At 29.5% G+C, this 20,741-nt stretch overlaps 3 protein-coding genes across 3 annotated transcripts; 1 reads left to right on the top strand and 2 right to left on the bottom strand.

The window, feature by feature from the left end:
• Window positions 1–5,704: 5,704 nt before the first annotated feature.
• Window positions 5,705–7,796, bottom strand: LOC109802211 (inositol diphosphatase DSP3). The gene is made up of 5 exons (XM_020363462.3): window positions 7,501–7,796; window positions 7,304–7,397; window positions 6,850–6,907; window positions 6,710–6,753; window positions 5,705–6,324 (listed from the first exon to the last, which is right to left on the bottom strand). Exons 1-5 carry the CDS (start codon window positions 7,656–7,658, stop codon window positions 6,067–6,069), a joined length of 612 nt encoding a protein of 203 aa, XP_020219051.1. The 5' UTR covers window positions 7,659–7,796; the 3' UTR covers window positions 5,705–6,066.
• Window positions 7,797–15,956: 8,160 nt separating this feature from the next.
• On the top strand, window positions 15,957–17,822 carry PSAL (photosystem I subunit l). Its single transcript, XM_020363306.3, has 2 exons — window positions 15,957–16,158; window positions 17,180–17,822. The coding sequence occupies exons 1-2, from the start codon at window positions 16,006–16,008 to the stop codon at window positions 17,669–17,671; spliced, it is 645 nt and encodes a 214-aa protein (XP_020218895.1). The 5' UTR covers window positions 15,957–16,005; the 3' UTR covers window positions 17,672–17,822.
• Window positions 17,823–18,513: 691 nt separating this feature from the next.
• Window positions 18,514–20,634, bottom strand: RIC4 (ROP-interactive CRIB motif-containing protein 4). Its single transcript, XM_020364338.3, has 3 exons — window positions 20,326–20,634; window positions 19,586–19,735; window positions 18,514–18,979 (listed from the first exon to the last, which is right to left on the bottom strand). Exons 1-3 carry the CDS (start codon window positions 20,456–20,458, stop codon window positions 18,732–18,734), a joined length of 531 nt encoding a protein of 176 aa, XP_020219927.1. The 5' UTR covers window positions 20,459–20,634; the 3' UTR covers window positions 18,514–18,731.
• Window positions 20,635–20,741: the final 107 nt, after the last annotated feature.

Here is a 20,741-nt window from a genome sequence, read left to right as displayed (position 1 = left end):
GTTGTTTCAGTTCCTACCTTAAATCAAACATTATCTCACCCCAAGCAAAAAATGCTCCATTGGAAAGCAGCACTGCATATTAGTGTCGAAGTTTGCACCACTAAAAGATTTGTGTTTTAGTGGGTTCAATCATTGTCTTTCACCAATCAGTACATTGATTGCTTGTTACAAAGATAATATGCTTTTGATGGACAACTTATTGTATGAAGTTTTTAAAACTTCTTTATTTAGTGGGTTCTAATGTAGTAAGAGTGATGGGACGGAGAACAAAAGAGGGTGAGGAGAGAGGGAACGGACAACAAAGGAGAAAGCGAAAACAAATTGATGTAGAAGGTATAAAATCATACATATGAGTTATAAGGATGATGAAAAGTGGATCACCATGATCCACACATAAAAGTGGTTCACCCTAAAATTCATCTAGTAAAACTTACTTTTTTTCTATGGTTCTTTGACAATTTGCTTACAATTCCTTGAGTTGAATATAAACTTTTGATCTTTTACATGGTATTTGTTAAAACCATAAATTCATTGGTGAGAGTAAAGGGAATAGCTTCAATAGTTATAAATAATCCTTTATTGATAATTGACAAAATTCATTATTCTTCATTGGAATGAGCGGCTAAATAGTAGAAAGACATTGTGTAACTCTCTTAGACAAAAAAAAGGATTATTTGTACGATAACTTGCAACTTGTGATGGGCGCAAAAGACAATAAAATTTCATAATTGAAATGATATGCATAATTGTTGAGAGATTCAATTAATGTTACATATCACAAGTTATGTGAATGACAACATCGTTTGATGCATTTCCTAGTAATCAACATTAAATGCACCTTGAGAATTGCAAACATCAAATTGAGCCTTCTTATGATATGTCAATTGATACATTGAGTCTAATATTGTCATTACAGTATTCTCTTGGTTGTAATCCTTTTCATCAACTTGTTTAGCTCATGGTTATTAGGATATGTGTCCTCTAAGTTATTGGGTTGAGATATTAGATTGATTGTGAGCCTTTTTTTTTATAATCTTGTTGGACTTAAAGTTGGGGGTTGTGCACTCTCTTGAAATTAGACTCAGGATTATCGAGTTAGGTCCCCTTGCATTAAAATATATACATAATGTATGTCAAATTGAAAATTTTATTATAATTAATTAATCCAATTGAAGTTTGTTAACAATAGTTAAAGTTGGATGATGATAGAAAAATACTTGGTTAGTTTTGTGGAGGTTACACAAAACATCATATTAAAAGCAATATGCACAATAACTAAGAAACATACAAAACATCTCATTTTAATTAACATAGAGAGTGGCCAAGAGACATAGTTAATGCCACCCAACGTGAGGTTATGATGACAAATGACACATGCCTAATGTCGCTAGACAAGAAGCCAAAATTTGCATATATATCATAATAATCAAAATTATATGCACATTAAGAAACTATAAACTGTCTAAGTAAGCCAACTTATGATGCACTAACTAGCATGATTTAATATAGTTAATAGTTATTCCAGTATCATCTTCACTGTAAAACTCCACAGTAACTTGTTGTGTTCTAGGCTAAATTTCAAATTTAGGATTATTGGTTGAGATCCCTTTACATTACTCACATTTTTATACAATTTTGGTTCATGATCATACATCTTCCTTGATGGTAAACCTGGATAAAAAATCAATATATTAGAATTTCATATTATATGTGTGTGTTAGAATTTTACAAATTAAACATGCTAAATATGCCATTTAATGAGTTATTTTTTAATTCAATAGTGATACTAAAAGAATAGTGATTTTTTAATAAATTTTAATTTATAATAATGAGACTATTATAAAAAAAAGTGTGTCTGATATTCGTCTAATTATAATAACAGAATACAATATTATTATTTTTACACAAATCATATATTTAAGATTATAGAAAGAAAGAAGAGGGGATAGTGAGAGAGCCAATTCTGTAACAAAAATAAATGAGAGGAAGAAAGGAGTAGAAGTGTAGATGAAGAAAATTTGTGAGAATAGAGCTTAGTGAAGGTTGAGCATGGAGAAAGACACGCGAAAGCCCAAAGAACAGTAGAGGTCTCTTCCTTCTTGGGCCGATGGGCTCATTCCAACCCGGCCCGTCTTTTATGATCAGCAGTTGGGCTTCTACATTTTTTTGTTGGCTCGTGATATATACACTTCCTTCTTTTCATAAGTACACTTCCTTTATTTTATTTTTTTAAATTATAAAATATTTGTAATCTTTTTATTTTTCTAATATTATATCTTCAACTTTTAATTTGCTACTTTCTTTTTCTTTTTCTTTTTCACACATTTTTTTTCTTTTTTAGTTTTAACATGCACTATTTTGTTTTTCTCTAATTTCTTACCTATTATCGAGAAAGTTACACACACTTATAATATTATTAAAAACTAGTTATACGTTTTATATGTGTGTGAAAACTGAAATCGGGAAGAGAGAAGATAAGAGTAAGAAAACTAAAAGAGGACGGGAGAAAGTAATGTAAAACCAAAAGAATTAAAATTATCTATCAAAATAGGTGAGGTGAAAGAAAGGTAAGGGAGTACATCTGAAAATTGAAAAAATGAGGAAAGATAGGTAAAAAAAAGGTACTAAATTAAATGTTGTGAGTGTAAAATAAAAAAATTAATATATTTAAAAAAAATTAACTATTTAAAAAAAAACAGAGATGTACTTATAGAAAAAAAATGAGGTGTATATATCATCAACCTTTTTTGTTTTTGTTAAAAATTTGGGTTTGCGTTGCCAAACTTTTGGTCTCGTTTAAAAAAGAATTCAGGTTACACTTGATTTTTCTTATTGTTGGGTTTATTAACGTTGCAAATCCTATTTACTTTCTATTTTATATAAATAATATCATAAAGAAAATTTGACTGCTGGGTAAACGTGTTAAAACGAAATAGAATAAAAGTTAATCATCTATATAATATCAGTGTAAAATTTTTTTACTGGCAACCAATCATATCTTTTAAATTATTTTATTTTTTTTATTTGATTAAATAAGTAAATGACATAACACTATTAAAATATATGATTGGTTACCAGTGTATGGGTGATTAACTCAGAATAAAATATATAAGTTTTATTTTATATTTTGGTGCATTTGAAAAATTATATAGAATGTAACAAAAATAAAAGTGAGTTAATCATTCATACACTGCCAGTGTAAAGTTTTTTACAATGGCAACCAATCATGTCTTTTAAATTATTTTATTTTATTTTTATTTCATTAAATAAGCACACTATTAGAATATATGATTGGTTGTCAGTGTAAAAAAATTTTACACTGTAAAAAAACTTTATACTGACAGTGTATAAGTAATTAACTAAAAAAAAAAGGGGCACATTTTGATTTCTTTAAAAATAGTGGAACTAAATAGAACAAACGGGGAAATTTTTTGTTTTGTCATTTTCACTCATGAAACGTAATCGAAATTTTTTGAAAAATAAATAAATAAAGTTAATAAGAAATTAAGAAAATATTGAATATAAAATAAAAATATGTTGAAACAAAATTGTAAAGTCAAAAGGATTTGGAAGAGTAAGCCAAACACAAATCCTTGATATGATAATTAACAATTCCAAATAAAACCTAAAATTAGTTTTAGAAAGACAAAGTCATTTTGTTTGTGATATTTTACAATTAGTTATTGATTAAAGTGTTATAACATATTTTTTCATACTCATATTTATGCCTTTCAATGATAAATGAAAAGAAAATAAACAATTTTTTTAGTTGTCCTATCAAATTGTTTTTTTTAAGGAAAATTCTAAAAAAAATATCCTTTTTGTATTTGAGTCTGTGCACGTTTTGCTTCTGATCTTCTTTCACTTTCAAAATGTGTAAAATGATTCTTAAGCCTTTTTTGAGTTATAGACGAACAAAAATGCTACATGTCATGCCATAATCAGATTGTAAGGCCTGTATTTTTCCGTTCATTCTTTACTAGTTGAAATAGAAGTGCACAACTCGAAAAATTTAAGAATCTTTTTTTTGTTTTTTAAAAGCCTTCATAAGTCAAAGTATAGGGAAATTATTTTAAGAGTTAATCACTTATACACTTACACTAATAATCAATTATATTTTTTAATAGTGACATGTTAGTTGCTTATTTAATGAAATAATAAACAACTAACATATCACTATTAAAAGATATGATTGGTTGTCAGTGTAAAAAAATTTACATTGACAATATAGGAATGATTAACTCTTATTTTAATGCGTTCACTTTTTTTTTTAACTTCTAAAATACACTTAGTAACCGGCATTATTAATTAGATGCTATCCTTAAATATTGTAGGAATTATTAGGATTCATTGTATAATTATACTATCTTGAATCTCATGTAATAACGAATCCGTACGTATGATTTTTTTTTCTTTTAATAAATATCTTTTTATTCAACTTCTTATTCTTAAAATGTAAGGGTTGATTTAGTACTCTCAAATTCAATTTTTGTTTATGTTAAAAATAATATTTATTCAATGAAAATTATATTCTATGAGCATAAATTATTTCTTATAGGTCATATTCATGAAAAAAAAATCAACTCCTTGCTAATGTATTGATTTAAGGGAAAAAAATATAGCTAGTGTTTAAGAATAATATTTTAATATTATTAAATTTATACAAGAATTTATATGTGACAGTATTATGATACACAGACGTAATACATATAAGATCTTTGTTTAAATATTAATTCCGATATATTAAATATGGACATTCAACAAGAGAGTTAGTAGAGATTTATTTTGACTTCTTAAATAGCTTTGTTTTTATTTATCATAATTATTTATGAATTACATATTAATATTTTAAAACAAGTCATTAATAAATAAAAATACATATATATTTTTTTATCATAAATTTAAAATATAATTTATATGTTTAAAATATTTATGTATATTAATTATATATATATAATTTATTAAAAATTTTAATTATATATAATAAGCATGTATGTGACTAAAATACTAGTTTTATAATGAAATATAAAAGGTCAAATTGCACATTTAGTCCCTTTATTTTAAAATAGAAATATTTAATCTCTCTAATTTTAAAAATATTGAATTTTAATTATATTATTAAATTGACATCTATTAATTAAATTTTAATAATAATCACTCATTAAAATATATACAAAAAATATTAAATATTACATCACTTGATAACAAGTCACTAAATCAAGTAAAAATTGACCCACCAACAAGACTAAAATTTTGTATTTCTAAAAATAAAAGGGCCAAATATTTCTATTTTAAAATAGAAATACCAAAATTAAAAATTGATAGAAATAGAGAGACTAAAATATAATTTATATAGTATTTTCTTGTAAAAAATATATATAAAAAAAAATTAGATAGCTTTTTATATAAAAAAAGATATCACATATTTTTATTTTATATTTGAGTCTTATAAAAACCATGGAATAACACTGTGTATCCCATATATCAAATCCCAAATCCCAATAGAAGTTGAATTGCTTCCCACTTCATTGCCCATCCCACGAAGCTTATTATTGATACCCTTTCTTCGCGAATTTCTCATGGATAAGTCGTAGCAACACATACTAGGTCCCATACTCTTAAATATTTGTTGGCTTTTTCACTAGTCGACAATAAACAGTAACCAAATGCATCATGAAAAAAAGAAATCATATGCATCCAAATCTTGTAAAAACCGTGCCAAAAATTTCTTATATATCAAGATAAGCCATTATTTGCTCATATATACATGGCTTCAGAAGCATGCATAACACAAAATAACAATTGATATGCTCACTTTTTTTTTTTTTGAAAAGGCCATACCCATTTAAAAGAATTGTTTGCACCAAAAGATTTCTGTAGGTGTAAGACAATGAAAACTATAAAGGTAAAAGGGAAGGTGGAAAAGACAAAAAAAAAAAGAAGATCATATGTTCTTCTCTGGCAGTAGTCTTGAGGATCTTTGGAAATAACGATCATCGAATCTGGGCAACTATATGATATGAATTCTATCAAATAATGGAGAAAAGGAATTAAATCCCGCCACAGCTAAAATGATGTGAGTCGGGGCTTCTGTAAATTCTCATCTTTATACATCAACCGACGCTTCTTTGAACCATATCCATGGTACTGGTAGATGATGCTGTAAAGGCACTGCCTCAGGCTTATGATGTCAAACATTTCTATGAATGTTAAATCCATTGCCCTAGATTTAACACCTGCAAATCGTTGGTACTCCTCGAATACAGAGGACAAACACCAGTTCTGTAGCTTCCTCAAGCAACCAACAAGGCATCCTGTTCTATGCTGCATATGAGAAGAAGAGATCAGTCAGAATATTACATAAACATCCAATGAAGAAATAAATAAGGGTCACTTGATTTGAAAAATCTGTTTCCTAAAATGATTCTACGCCACTCATGAATCAAATTCTCATCCAAAATCTATTGAGTAATGAAAATTGTCGTTAAAACAAGTGTTTTAAAAACTACAAAAAAGAAACTGGGAGATGTTTTCTCATACTCTTCTTTTGATTTATGTTAAAGATGTGGACTGGTGTTGCATATAGTGAGACATGATTTTGGTGAGTGTATGCTTTCTTTGTATTTTTATTTTTTAAAATTGAAAACAGATTTCGAAAATGAAAATCAAAAACACCCTAAATTTGTACTTTTTGAGCATCATTCTATACCTTTCCTCGCTTGCAGTGGATAAGAACAGGGTGGTTTCTAACATCTGAAACCAAAATAAATGGAAGAATTTAAGTACCCAATAAACAAACACACACACACAGAAAAAGAAAAGAAAAACATCATTGTTATAACTCAGTACCAATCAAAACTTTCAGAGCATCCATGATAGAATCCTTCAGAATAGGCATAGAAATATCCTGCACACGATACAAAAACTCGCATCAGGAAAGGTTAACAAAGAGACCAACACTGATTCCTTCATGCAAATTTCACGACCAACCACCAACACGTATCCTTGTTTGACTCACATGTCTTCCTTAACCCTAGTAATTTAAGAGAAAACCCAGATTAAGACTATGCCATGATAATTGGCCACAAAAAAAAAAAAAAAAAAAGAAACTACGACAGTCCACACACGGCAGAACCAAACTCATTAATCCTCGACCTGATTGGCATTTAAACAAAATCAGTCACCACAATCACGAGATTCGAATTCCCCCCACAACATCCACAAACACTTCAAAACAACGTGCATCAGATACCATGCGACAAACCACGTTTCAAGTTCCAATTTTTAAGAACACGAAAATTACCGTTTTCCCCTCAATTCCAAATTGAAAGAGACGAATGTTGTGCGAGCGAAGGAACTCTAGATTTTCTTCCGGATAAGGCTCGGGGCACAAGTATCTGCACCAATTAACAACCTCGTACACATTAGTTTCACGCTAAACATTAAAAAACGCAAAAAAAAAAAAAAAAAAAAAAATTATATAGGAAGAGGAAAACTAACATGATGGAGCGAAGGTTTAGGGTTTGGAGAAAGGGGAAATTGGAAGGTTTGGGGAAGCTGGATCGAAAAATGCCGTCTTCAACCATGGAGAAGTTAGAAGGGGGAAGCAAAACGGCGTCGTTTTGGTGATCGTTTTCAACCTCAACTATGATACCCATTGCACTCGTCAATGGCTTTCAACTTCAACGATGGAATGAAATAATAATGGAGTAATGAATAATGAATGGTGCGTTGAGGAAAAAGAAAAATGAAAGGAAAAGAGAGGTTTCGTTTGAGAATCTCTTGAATCTCATGAGTTTCCCCCTTTTAAGGAGGCTCCGAATATCAATACAAACCTACGATACGACGCCGTTTCGAGGGGATCCTCTGATTCCAAAACGGCGTACAACTAGATTTTGCTGTTGCGAGGAAACCGCAACAATCGTCGCTCCATTTTTTTTATTTTATTTTTTCAATTTCTAGAACTACTCATAAGTCACTTCCATTTTTTTATCCCTTTTATTATTTCCTTTCATTTTTCGTACGTAATTATTATATTTCAATGAATATAATTAATTAATACATACATACATTCTAATATATTCACAAAGCATTATAGTATATAATAAGCTTTGTTAATTTTTACAGAGAAAATAATTTTTACGTTAATTGCGTAAATATTTTGTACACTATTGTTTTAATCATACTTTATTATAGTATTTTATTAATTTTTATTATAATTATATTAAAAGTTATGTGAATTGTGATTTTTAATTGATTCATGATATAATTTTTACATTAACATTATTATGGATTTAAAATTACAGTCCATAATTGTGGTTGTAATATTAAGAACTTTTTGACTTTCGCAACTATCACATTTTTTTATTATTTATAATGTCGACAATTATTGTTCATTGTCTATAATTATAATATAGTTGACAGACTTTTTTCACGTATATATTTTGGTTTTAATTTTACTTTTAAACCATTTCTTCATAAATTATAAATTACTCACCTCTTTTAAATAAATATCTCACTCTATTCTTTTTTATTTTAATTTTTTAAACGAGATAAATACACTTTTAAATAACTATTTTTTAATAACAAACACACATAGTACCTTTTTCTGTTAGTGAAATATAATAAATTTTGTTAATTTTGAAACAAAAATAAATTATATATATACTAATTCGGTAAATATTTTATACACCATTGTTTAGTTACAAATTTATATGGTAAGTTTATTAAAGGATAAAAAAAATAGTATGCTTATTAATTTTATAATAAATGCATTAAAAGTTTTGTTAATTAAGATTTTCGATTAATTAATTGTGTAAATTCATACATTAAGCATTACATAGTAATTCACAATTACATGGTAACAATTTTTATTTTAAAACTTATTAATTTATTGCATTTGTAACAATTCATTATGATTCTTAGGCTTGATGGAATTGATATCTAACAGTGGAAAATCTTCAAAACACTACATAAAATTAATACATAAACAGTTCTTGAACATGTAAAGAATATAAAATCTCATATTGATAGTGTATGAAAAACAAATTTCTGTATTATTTTGTGTGGATTAGAATATTTTTTAAAAAGGTATGTGAGTCACTAACAACGTAAATCAGCTGTTTTACACTGTTTTATAATTGCAAACTATCATTCATAATTAATTATTAAATTTTATAATAAAAAAATCAATATAAAATTGTACTAATCGTAGTATGTAATTGATTTATAGTATAAAATTATTTTAAATCAGTGCATTATTATTAAACTTATTTTTATAATAAAGAATAAAAAGGTAAATGACATTGATTATTTGTATGGTAAAATTTACATGGAACATGATAGAAAATATTCGTGGTATGAAAGTTAACTAAAATATAACCTACTTATGGTGGAAAGTATATATTAAATCTTGGATGTATTGTTTGATGGTAACTCATATATAAACAACTTTGCATCGCATGCATTGAATCTAAGGTTGCTGTTTCTTTCACCACATCATCAAATCCATTCAACATCTTTTTTTTTCTTCTTTTTTTTAAACCGTAAAATGCACTTCCACGATGGGGACTCAAATTTCAAAAGGGTCAACACGTAAATGGTACGAATAATTCTAGCTTTAAGGGGTGATTTATGAAATATGACAGAAACAATAAAAATATTAAAATTCAAAAAACTTATCCGAAATTTATTTGATATGACATAAAAGTAGATGAACTATAGTTATAGTTTTCAACTAATATTATATAATAAAAAATAAGAAAAATAAGTAAAATGCAATGTGTTCATCAGCCCCTTTCAATATTTTATTAAAAGGAAATTGGACTTGTCTTCTCAAGTGGTGACCTTCAATCTTTTTCGTCCAAACTCGGAACCTTCGACCTTCTCTCTACCCAGTAATTATTTGAATAATGTTTTTTTTTCTTCTTTGACTCTCTTTTTAAAAATTTAACAGAAGTGTATATTTAAAATTGAAATTTGAAATAAGTTATTGAAGAAGAATATTTTTATGTGGATCCACTTTAATCAATTGGGTGTGTGTAAAGGTTGATTCATAGTCAAAAGAATTAATTTGGACGGTCAAGATAATGTAGCATTCAAACCGTTGTTGTCATTCATTAACTTTGTCCTCTCCTTCCCAAGAAAGAAAGCAGCCATAATAATAATCTTAAAAAAGCAACCACGCATGGACATATCTTATAGGTGTTGAAAAAAAAAAAAGAATTATGATAAATAAGTATGTTTAAATAATTTGTCAAAAAAATATGTTTAAATAAAAATAAGAATTAAATATATTTTTAGTTCTTTAATTTTTATTATTAATTTGTAAACAAATTTTATTTGATTTTAATCTTTGAAAATTTTATTTTTAGTGAAAGAAAAAGTTTAAAGACTAAAAATTGAAAATTAGTTAAAATTATTAAAAAAACTAAAAACAAAAATTTAAAAATTGTGAAGATATATAATCTAAAAATTTAAAAAATAAAAAATCTTGCATTGGGAACTAAGGTCCTGTGTGGGGACTGTGGAGTGTGGAACAAGTATTAGAATTAGATGAGTCAATAACTAAAAAATAAATAAATAAAGAATTATATGACCAATCACAACGCTTTTGACTCGTTCCTCCTTTTTCAAATCCCTTGACTCAGCTGCCACTCAATAACCTAATCCATCAATATCGTAATTTCACCACGAAACAAATACCACACTTGTATTTTATTAATATATATATCTTTTTAAAGTTTGGATAAAGATAACAATATTTTTTATTTTAATTTCCTCTCTGTAGTGTTCGGACTTTTTTTTTTTTAATATACTGTTTTTATTTATTTATTTAAATAACCTAAAGTGAAATATATTTACCTAAATATACCATCTAGTTTTGTAGGTGAGAAATCGGTTACAAAATAACCGATTTCTCAAAGGGATTTTTCCACCTTTGAGAAATCGGTTACTAACCGATTTCTCAAAGGCCCCCCCCTTTTTTTTTCTTTTTTTTCGTTTTCTAGTTTTTATTTTTTTTTAAGTTTTTTTTTTAGATTTATAATTTTTTTTTAGTTTTTCAGTTTAAAATATATAGATTTTAAAAAAAATTATAATGAAATTTAAAATAATTAATTTAGTTATTATTTTAAATTTAGATTATAAAAATGTATTTAAAATTAAATTTAATGAATAAAATTAAATTTAAATAGAATATTTAGAAAAAGAAAATATTATGATAAATGACAACTTTAGATAAAAACAACATTAATTGAGATGAACAAGTTGAAATAAAAACAAAATACAACAATAAAATAGGAGATCGAATAAAAAAGAACAACAACAGAATTATAATGCAATAAACTAGAATCCAACTTTAATGATGTCTATGGCCACCCGTTCCACACCTCGGAGGTTGTCGGTTCCTTGTTGGGTTTCGACGACCAATGCGTGGATGTTGTGGTTCAACCTGGTCCTCGTCATGTTGTATATTAACAGTATCGGTGACTGGATTTGATGAACCACTTCCACCGACCTCAGAGTGATAAGACGAAAATGAAGGGAAATTCATGCTTTGCATGTAATTATATGCACTTTGTGGCGTGTGTACGTCGACGCCGAAAAGATTACTCATGAAGTCCGATGTTGGAGTTGTTGTTGATGGTGGTGTGTACATGAATTGTTCATGGTGTGTATGAAATGATGGATAAGACTGAGGATGTTGTTCCACACTATAAGGTGGGTGATTATCTCCAGCCATTGGGAATGTTGTTGCAGTTGTTGTTGGGAGTTGCGTACTAGAAGTGGATGCATGAGATGAAGAATACTGGCTACAAAGAAATAATTTAAAATTAGCACGAAACCATTGTAAATATTCTGAAGTGTGTTGGAGAGGCCCCTGAAGTGGTTCCCCAAAAATAACATGTTTGCATCTGTCTTTCCAAATGGAAATCCAGTTTGCATGTTGTTGAGCCCAGTTGGTGTCGTTATGTCCTCTCATGTCTATGTCGTGCATTTTATCAAGATTATGAGCTTCGTTGGGGATTGGTTGCCATAAGCCAAATTGCAATTGGACTCTATCAGTTTGATGTCAGACTACAACTGCAAATGAAGTTAAAGCAGTACAAGCAGTCCATATTCTAGAATCCTTATAAGCACGTGGTGACAATGAAGACTGAAATTCCCTATATGGCATCCATAGAAACTGTAAAAGAAAAAGGTTAAATATTTTACTCGTTCGATGTAAAAGAGAGTATGTTTGAGAGAAGTTTACATTGTATTACCTCGTTGTGGTTCATGTTGTCATATCTTAATCTGTAGCCTAGTAAGTCTCCATGGGGTGTCCCTGAAAATCTTAGCCCTCTTCCTGACCACCTAAAACATTTGTACAATTATAAAATTTTAGGTTAAATATTTTACTTGTTCGATGTATTAAAGTGGTATAAAAATTAATCCATACCTTGATGCTAGCGGAAATGTAATATCCCGTTGGACTCTTGGTTGGATGGAGGGCATTCTATACCAAGCCCAAGACTGTAGAAGCAAAGAACATCCACCCATTTTCTTTGAGGATGGATAGATTGCCCTACACAATTCTCTATACAAATGTGCCAAACAAGCAGAACCCCAACTATATTGTCCTGCACGTTCCAAGTCAGCCAATAATGGTAAATACATTAAGTGAATTCTATTACCTGACTTGTCTGGCATAATGACACCACCGATCAACTCTAAGATATATGCTCGACAATGTTGAAGCAATTGTTGTTGAGTGGGTTCATCTGGTAGTGCAATTGTATGGTCTCTTAACCATTTGAGTTTTATGGTTGAGTCAACTAGAGCTTCCCTTTTTGGAGGTACAAAGCCTAACAACTCGTAACATAATTCATCCCAGTCAAACAAAGTTGGTCCTGTTACTGGTTTTCCGTCAATCCTTAAACCCAATTGTAGTGCCACATCTTCCAAAGTCATCGTGCACTCACCAACTGGGAAGTGAAAAGTATGTGTCTCAGGTCTCCACCTCTCTACCAAAGACGTTATCAAACAATCATCGATTTTAAAATGCCTTATTTTCGCAACCTCGGCAAAGCCAGCAACCTCCAACAAATTCTCAATTCTTGGGTCAGGTGTAGGCATGGAATGATAGTAAGATTGAATGACTTGATCACTTGTTTTCTACGAAAATGGTAGAATTGAAATGTTAGTAAAAGATAATATTAGTTGTAAACATTATGCAAAGTATAATAACTTACCATAAGATGAGTTTCATTTGACCTATGGAGGTGTTGCTTCCACAACATAGTTGAAGATGAAGAAGACATTCTTGAAGAACAATAGCAACGAAAATCAATACTGCAATAGCTGAAGAGAAATGATCTTTTGTTGTGTGTTTAGGGTTGGATCGTATGTAGTGTATATATAGTGGAAAAAATCAATGGTTGATGCAGAGTCATCATTACTAAATTGTTCATTTTTTCCTAATCTGATTTCACAGCTTATGGGATGACTGAGCCAAGATTCAATTACTACTACAACACGCTAAGGAGCGAACCAGAAACCGAAGGTGTAATTGAATGGCTCAACACCATACCAAAAGAACAATGGACTCTTGCATGGGACGGTGGTCGATGATGGAGACACATGACTACCAACTTGGCTGAGGCAATTAACTTCATTCTTAAAAAAACAAGAAATTTGCCAACTTCTGCAATCATCATGTCGACTTATAAGAGATGTAATGCCTTATTCATCCAAAGGGGGAAGGAAGTCGATGCTAAACTTAGGGCTGACCAAGTTTATACGGAAATAATGAATAGGGCCACGAGAGATGCAGAATCAAAGGCTAATAGTCATCATGTCCTCGAATTTGATCGTCACAGTACACGTTTCTTGGTGCAAGAGACCATTAACCCAAGGGAAACACGACCTACTAGAACTTTCACGGTTAGACTACATGACAACTGGTGTGACTGTGGAAAATTCCAAAAGCTACACATGCCATGCTCCCATGTTGTTGCTGCATGTAAGCATGTTCACCATGATTATAAATCTTACATAGACCCGGTATACACATTACAATATGTTTCAAATGTGTATAACGAATTATTTGGTGAACTGCCTAATGAATCTTATTGGCCGGATTGTGAAGAACTGCAAATCATACCAAATCCGGAAAACATTAGAAATAAAAAAGGTCGTTCAAAGTCATCCAGAATACGCACTGAAATGGATATGGTTGAACCAGGGCAACCAAGAAGGTGTTCTCTCTGCAGAAATGTAGGTCACTCAAAGAAGAAATGTCTTTATCGTCAAGGGAGTTCAAGTCACCAAGCTTAAAATGTCATCAAACCTTCCAAATATTGTATTTTGTTTACTATCATTTTAAATAAAAAAATTTGTCTTTTTTATTAATTTAAATTCATATTTATTTCATTATTTATTTATTTAATAATTATTTTATTATTTATTCTTATTCTAAAAACTTAACTAAATTATTTTATTTACAATTAATAATTTTTTTTAAAATAACTTAAAATATAAAACTGAAAAACTAAAAAAATAAAATTACAAATCTGGAAAAAAAATTAAAAATAAAAATAAAAACAAAAAACAAAACCAGAAAACGAAAAAAAAAAGGGGGGGGGGGGCTTTTGAGAAATCGGTTACTGGGTAACCGATTTCTCAAAGGGATTTTTCAAAATTTTGGAAAAATCCCTTTGAGAAATCGGTTAGCCAGCAACCGATTTCTCACCTAAAAAACTAAGTGGTATATTTAGGTAAATATATTTCACTTTGGGTTATTTAAATAAATTAAAAAAAAACAGTATATTAAAAAAAAAAAGTCTCGTTGTTATTCTATCCCAGATTGTAATTTTCGGTTTTTTTTCTCCTGTTTGTTTTCCTACACTAAAAGAAATAATACTTAGTTTGTGATAAAATTAGTTTATTTTAGAAACTGAAAATTTATAAATTAGTTGATTGAGTTAAAATATTTAGTGACATTAGTGAATAAGTTAATTGATTAATATATAAAAAAAAAGTACTAAAAGTTAGCAGATATAAAATAAAAAAAAACTACTAGCTTATAAGTTGTTGGATTTATTTAGATAAATTTATTTAAAATTATTTATAAGAGAAAAAAGTTATAAGATTAAATGAAATTAACTTTTCTACAAATTAAAAAACTTTATACATAAACTAATTTTTTTTTAGAGAAGTTAATATTTGAGAATTTTTATAAATTAATTTATGTATAAATTAATTTCGAATTTTGAACATTTTTTATTTTATTTTTTTACTATAAATATATTTTGAGAACTGTATCTGAAGATATCAATTAGTTAAAATGGGTTATGAAAATAAATTAGAAACGACTAGATTAATTTCATATGGCCAACAAACTTATTGGTTAAATCAATTTATAAGTTAATCCAACTAACTTATAACTATACGGATCTACCGCAATTGACACCGCAGCTTAATATTGTACCATTGATTTTGTTTTAATTATTTTTTATTAATATTTTCATAAGTAAAATCAGTTTTCATATTTTACACTTAATGTTACACTTAATGGTTATTAAAAAAAGTTCAGAAGAACCACTAGGGTTAGCCTAATGGTTGGATGGGAGGGCTTGGAGTAGTTAGAAACATGAGGACGTAAGTTTAATCTTCATTGTCACCATCTTTGTAATCTTTCTTATTTTTACAAAAAAAAAAAAAAAAAATTCAGAAGTCATAAACTTGAGTTTGAGTTGGCATGTGAAGTGGTGATTAGGTTTGGGTGGTGGGCCTTGATGCATGGGCTTACCGACCCAAAAGAGCCCATGAATTCACAAAAATATCAAACAAATTTAGGAAGGTTGAGTTTTGGATAAGGGATAAGGTTTTGATATGCATATCTGCCAATGGGATGAGAGGGGCATCCACAGCCACAACCTTGATCTTGCATTTAGCCATGGAAGTACTTAGCCACTCAGGTCCCTCACTGTGTGTAGTAGTATTAACTAACAACACAAGGCCATGGCAGCTGCTTCTCCAATGGCAAGCCAACTCAAGTCCACCTTCACTAGGACTCTTGTCTCACCCAAGGGTCTCTCTGCCTCTTCACCTCTCCAAATCTTGCCCTCTAGAAGGCAATTTACCTTCACTGTCAAGGCCATCCAATCTGAAAAGGTACACTTCTCACTCTCTTTCACCTTTTCTAATTCTAACCATTGTCCTATCTATGTGCAACTATGGATGACCCTTTTATTTTTTCTATGAAAATATATACGAGGAATGTTAATATGTTAATATAGATTGTGGCAATGTATAATTTTGATTATGGATGTGTTATCAGGTATCTGACTTACATACACCCGAGTAATTGGTTAACACACTACATCTCTGTAATGGTAGGATAGAAACACATCACATAGTATAGTGTAGTATTATATACAAAAAAAACAAAACTTACATTTTGTTCCTTAGGACTTTTATGTTATTTTTTCAAGTTCACTTTGCTAATCTATGTTATAAAATGTTACATTAAAGATCAATATGTGGATTATGAACATCCAAATTTAAATTCCAATTAATTGAAGGCCACCAGACTTGTTTCATCTCATTAAATGAATCCCAAGATGATTATATTCAATAAGAAACCAATGAATTGGTTATAGATGGTGATATTAATATATTGGGACTTGATGCAACTGCGAGTGTAATGGAATAATGCTTCAATTGATGTAGAATATTATTGGGATGCATTAGGTTCTTAAGTGGTTTTAATATTCAATCAGAAATTTAAATTTTTATCTTAATAGTCTATATTGATCTTTAATAAAACAAAAACAATTATTATGCTTGAGATGAAATAATTCTAATTAGAAAACAATATTAAAAGTATTTAAAGTTAAGTTTTATCCTAAAATAAACCCCAACATGAAATCATTAAAAAAAATTGAAAAATATTCATACATAAAAAAGTTTTCAGTAGATAAATTGATTTTTTATTTTATGAAATAGATCATGAATGAATCATGTTTTGTTGGCACTTTTCTTTTGATTAATTTTAACGGATCATACATGAATTGCGTTTATTTTAATTCACTCATTATTCAAGCAAATTTATCCAACCTATTAATTTTCATGGCCCAAAAGCCATTAATAAATTTATTGTTTTTGGTTTGGGTTATTGCACTTGCACTGGCAGCCAACCTATCAAGTGATTCAGCCAATCAACGGTGACCCATTCATCGGAAGCCTCGAAACCCCAGTTACATCAAGCCCATTGATCGCATGGTACTTGTCCAACCTTCCCGCATACAGAACCGCAGTGAGCCCACTACTAAGAGGAATTGAGGTGGGCTTGGCCCACGGCTACCTCCTAGTTGGCCCATTCGTGAAGGCCGGGCCTCTAAGGAACACCGAGTACGCTGGAGCAGCGGGCTCTCTCGCAGCCGGTGGGCTTGTAGTGATCCTCAGCATTTGCCTCACAATGTACGGCATTGCATCCTTCAACGAAGGAGACCCATCCACTGCCCCATCACTGACCTTAACGGGCCGCAAGAAGGAGCCCGATCAGCTCCAAACCGCTGATGGTTGGGCCAAGTTCACTGGTGGGTTCTTCTTTGGAGGCATTTCTGGCGTTATTTGGGCCTACTTCCTCCTCTATGTGTTGGACCTTCCATACTACATTAAGTGAAGTACTTAGGTTTGTTTGTTTTTTGTATTCATTCTCTATGAATGGGCAATGAATGGATGCTTATTTGTGCAATAGAGATGGATGTATATGATGTATTTTATGACGACTCTCACCATGTTACTATGTTAATTTCTCTATCTTTTTCCGATCATCTCTTAATGGAATTTGTGAATAGGATCTTCTTGAGTGGAATGCATGGATGGTGATGAAACTTTGCCTAGTTACTAAATGGTATACGTTCATGTTTGGATCACGGTTAGGGAGTCTCAAAAGTACTTGTACTTTTAAAGAAACGATTTTTTCCCTCTCAATTGGTGCCTTGAAATTTGATAATATGCATTGGAATCTCTAAAAGTATTTTTGTAACTTCAATCCAAACATAATCCTTCACATAATATGTCATGTTAACATGAAGGCAAAATCTATGATAGACCTATGATTCATGTGGTTCATGGATGATAAAAGTAGAATTGGACTCAATCCCTTAAATAAGGCTTCAGATTCTATTTTTGTAGATGATAAAAGTGTGATGAAGAGAAGATATCCACTTGAAGTGGCCAATCAAATTCTCTGATAAATAGTAAATATCAAGAAAGTTGATAAATATTTTACATTAATAACATAATTAAAAAATTAGACCCACTAGTGTGTTTATCACAATTTATAACATGTATATATGTATATCTTTCTTTATTTTTTGATATCACTTTGTGTTTGGATTAGCTTATTCGAGATTAATTATTTTTCCATTCATAGCTTTGTGAGAAAACTTACTAAACATACTTCTTTCTAAAACAATGAAATTTTCCTATCTTGGTTTAGTGAAAAAGTTATAGTAGAGATTGAGAGAAAGTAGTACATATATATACTAGGATTGATTACAAACTGATAAGAGATATTTTTATCTCGATTTAATTATACATTTACATAAAAACTTAATCAAGACTAACAATATTGTAAATTCAACTCACCATACTACATGTATATTTATATATTCTTAACAACACATCAAATCACATTTCTAGCTTCACATATATGATGCACAAAATAAAACTTTCACTTAATTAGGAGATGGGTTCTGAGGAGATGATGTTTCAAGTTTTGTGTCCAAGTTAGAGGCTTCTTGGCGCTTCAAAGATTGAGAGGATAGAGAGAGGAGCTCAGGAGGTATGAGAGCATCCCATCCCCTAATGGGTTCAGCAGAAGATGCAATGCCATCCCAACCAATGTGTGTTACATGCTGCACATCTGTTGGGCACCCTATTTCCATGTCTATTTCCACTTCTTCAAACTCATCATCTTTCTCCACTGCAAAATATGTGCAAAGGTTTTAATTTTAAGATATCATTTGATCCTAAACTATCATAAAATATAATAAGATTTTTATTTTTTATTAGGATAATTTTTAACTAGTTAGATGTAATTAAAGATTTTTTTTACTCTCACATAAATCAAATTCATATATAAAAGATGGGATTATAAAACTAGGAGTTTGATTTTTATTTTTTATTTTTTCATGTATTGTGAGTGTAAAAAACTAGAGTTTGATAAAATGGTTATGCATTGATAGTGTGGAATAGTTGTATATCCTCAATTAATTAGGTATTATTATTGGTATAACTTTTTATTAAATAAGTCAACAATTTACTATAAATAATGAATTTGTGATTGAATTACAATATAAAATTACTTTACATGGTTAATACATCACCTAATTTTTTTTAAAAAAATTATACTATTAATTAATTAGACATCAACATCAGTAAGACTTGTAAAGCAACTATTATAAAATTAAAGTTAACAAATTTAGCATTAATAAAAATTTGTGATTAAATAATAGTGTAAAGATCTCTTATGAAGATGATGTATGTATATATTTATTCTTAAATTAAACTATAATGTTAAATTACTCACCAAATAATTGGGAAAAATTTTTGAAACCCTTGAACAACCTATTGAAGCCATTGGATAGGTTAGGTTTCGGTACAACGTCCAACAGTCTCAATGAGTTCTTCATGTTTTCACCAGACAAAATTTCTGAATCCTCAACACCTTTAGATCCTTCTACACTTGTCTCATAATTATAGGAACAAGATCAGATGAAACAATTTAAGTATATCATAATTTAGTGCACATGACACCTAAAAAGTAATTTTTGATTGATTACTTAATTTTATTATTTTCTTTATAAAATACAAACTTAACTAATTTAACCATTAAATCATGTGTTATAATAAGACTAAATCTTTTGATCAAATGATTATAAATTTTGTCCTTTAAAACACTATGTGAATCATATTTATGTACAAAAGAAAAATATATTCTAATAAATTATCACCTATTTTTTAATATTGATACACGTACTAAAAAAATAGTTAACCCAATATGATTGGATTAATAAAATTCATCCTATATTTTTATAGTTTTACACACACATAATATAAATATATAGCTAACAATAATTCTTTTTACCTTTATCATGTTTTTGTCAAACGTGCATGTCTCATATAAATGGGAAAGTGAACATGTATTTGTGTACAAGTGCATTGCTTTTATTCTATCTAAAACTATATATATAGTTGTATATAAAAATGATGAAAAAGAAAAGAAAAAGAAAATTAGTCAAATAAACTAAGAGAGAGAGAGAGAGAGACTTATTGTAGCAGCTGGTAGATTGGTGCCTGGTTTTGATCTTCTTGGTTGTGGAATGCCAACAGCAACACTGGCCTCAGAGATGCAACCAGCAGAGAAAGGAAGAATGACAAGCCTTTCCATTCTTTGTCTCATTCTTTCTTAGAGGATAAGATCAAACTATTGGAATTGGAGCTTGAGCTAGCAAGCGAGAATAACGCAACCTTTGAGTTTAGATTAGACAAGTACCATATATAGCTACCACCTAGGGCTAGCAACCTAGTTGTTTGTTGTTATAATACAATAATGAGGCACAACACGATGGCTTAAATTCAATTTGTTGTGGAGCATGTTATTATTACGTATAGAAAGTCAAGCTACATCTTATTAATAAATCCGTTTGGTGAGTGAAAGAGACATACACACACATACGCAAGAT

This window comes from Cajanus cajan, chromosome 4 (genome assembly GCF_000230855.2).
Source record: "Cajanus cajan strain Asha chromosome 4, NIPB_CcT2T_4, whole genome shotgun sequence".
Taxonomy (NCBI): Eukaryota; Viridiplantae; Streptophyta; class Magnoliopsida; order Fabales; family Fabaceae; genus Cajanus; species Cajanus cajan.
Note: the sequence above shows the minus strand (reverse complement) of the source record. Positions and strands in the feature narration are given on the sequence as shown.

Excerpts from the sequence above, each read along its gene's own strand:
- LOC109802211 (XM_020363462.3), bottom strand. The coding sequence starts at position 7,658 with ATGGGTATCATAGTTGAGGTTGAAAACGATCACCAAAACGACGCCGTT. Across the intron at positions 7,398-7,500 it reads CTAAACCTTCGCTCCATCAT|ATACTTGTGCCCCGAGCCTT; the intron begins GTTAGTTTTCCT and ends TAATTGGTGCAG. Across the intron at positions 6,908-7,303 it reads TTGGAATTGAGGGGAAAACG|GATATTTCTATGCCTATTCT; the intron begins GTAATTTTCGTG and ends TATCGTGTGCAG.
- PSAL (XM_020363306.3), top strand. The coding sequence starts at position 16,006 with ATGGCAGCTGCTTCTCCAATGGCAAGCCAACTCAAGTCCACCTTCACT. Across the intron at positions 16,159-17,179 it reads AGGCCATCCAATCTGAAAAG|CCAACCTATCAAGTGATTCA; the intron begins GTACACTTCTCA and ends TTGCACTGGCAG.
- RIC4 (XM_020364338.3), bottom strand. The coding sequence starts at position 20,458 with ATGAGACAAAGAATGGAAAGGCTTGTCATTCTTCCTTTCTCTGCTGGT. Across the intron at positions 19,736-20,325 it reads TCTACCAGCTGCTACAATAA|AAGGATCTAAAGGTGTTGAG; the intron begins GTCTCTCTCTCT and ends AGACAAGTGTAG. Across the intron at positions 18,980-19,585 it reads AAATTTTTCCCAATTATTTG|TGGAGAAAGATGATGAGTTT; the intron begins GTGAGTAATTTA and ends CATATTTTGCAG.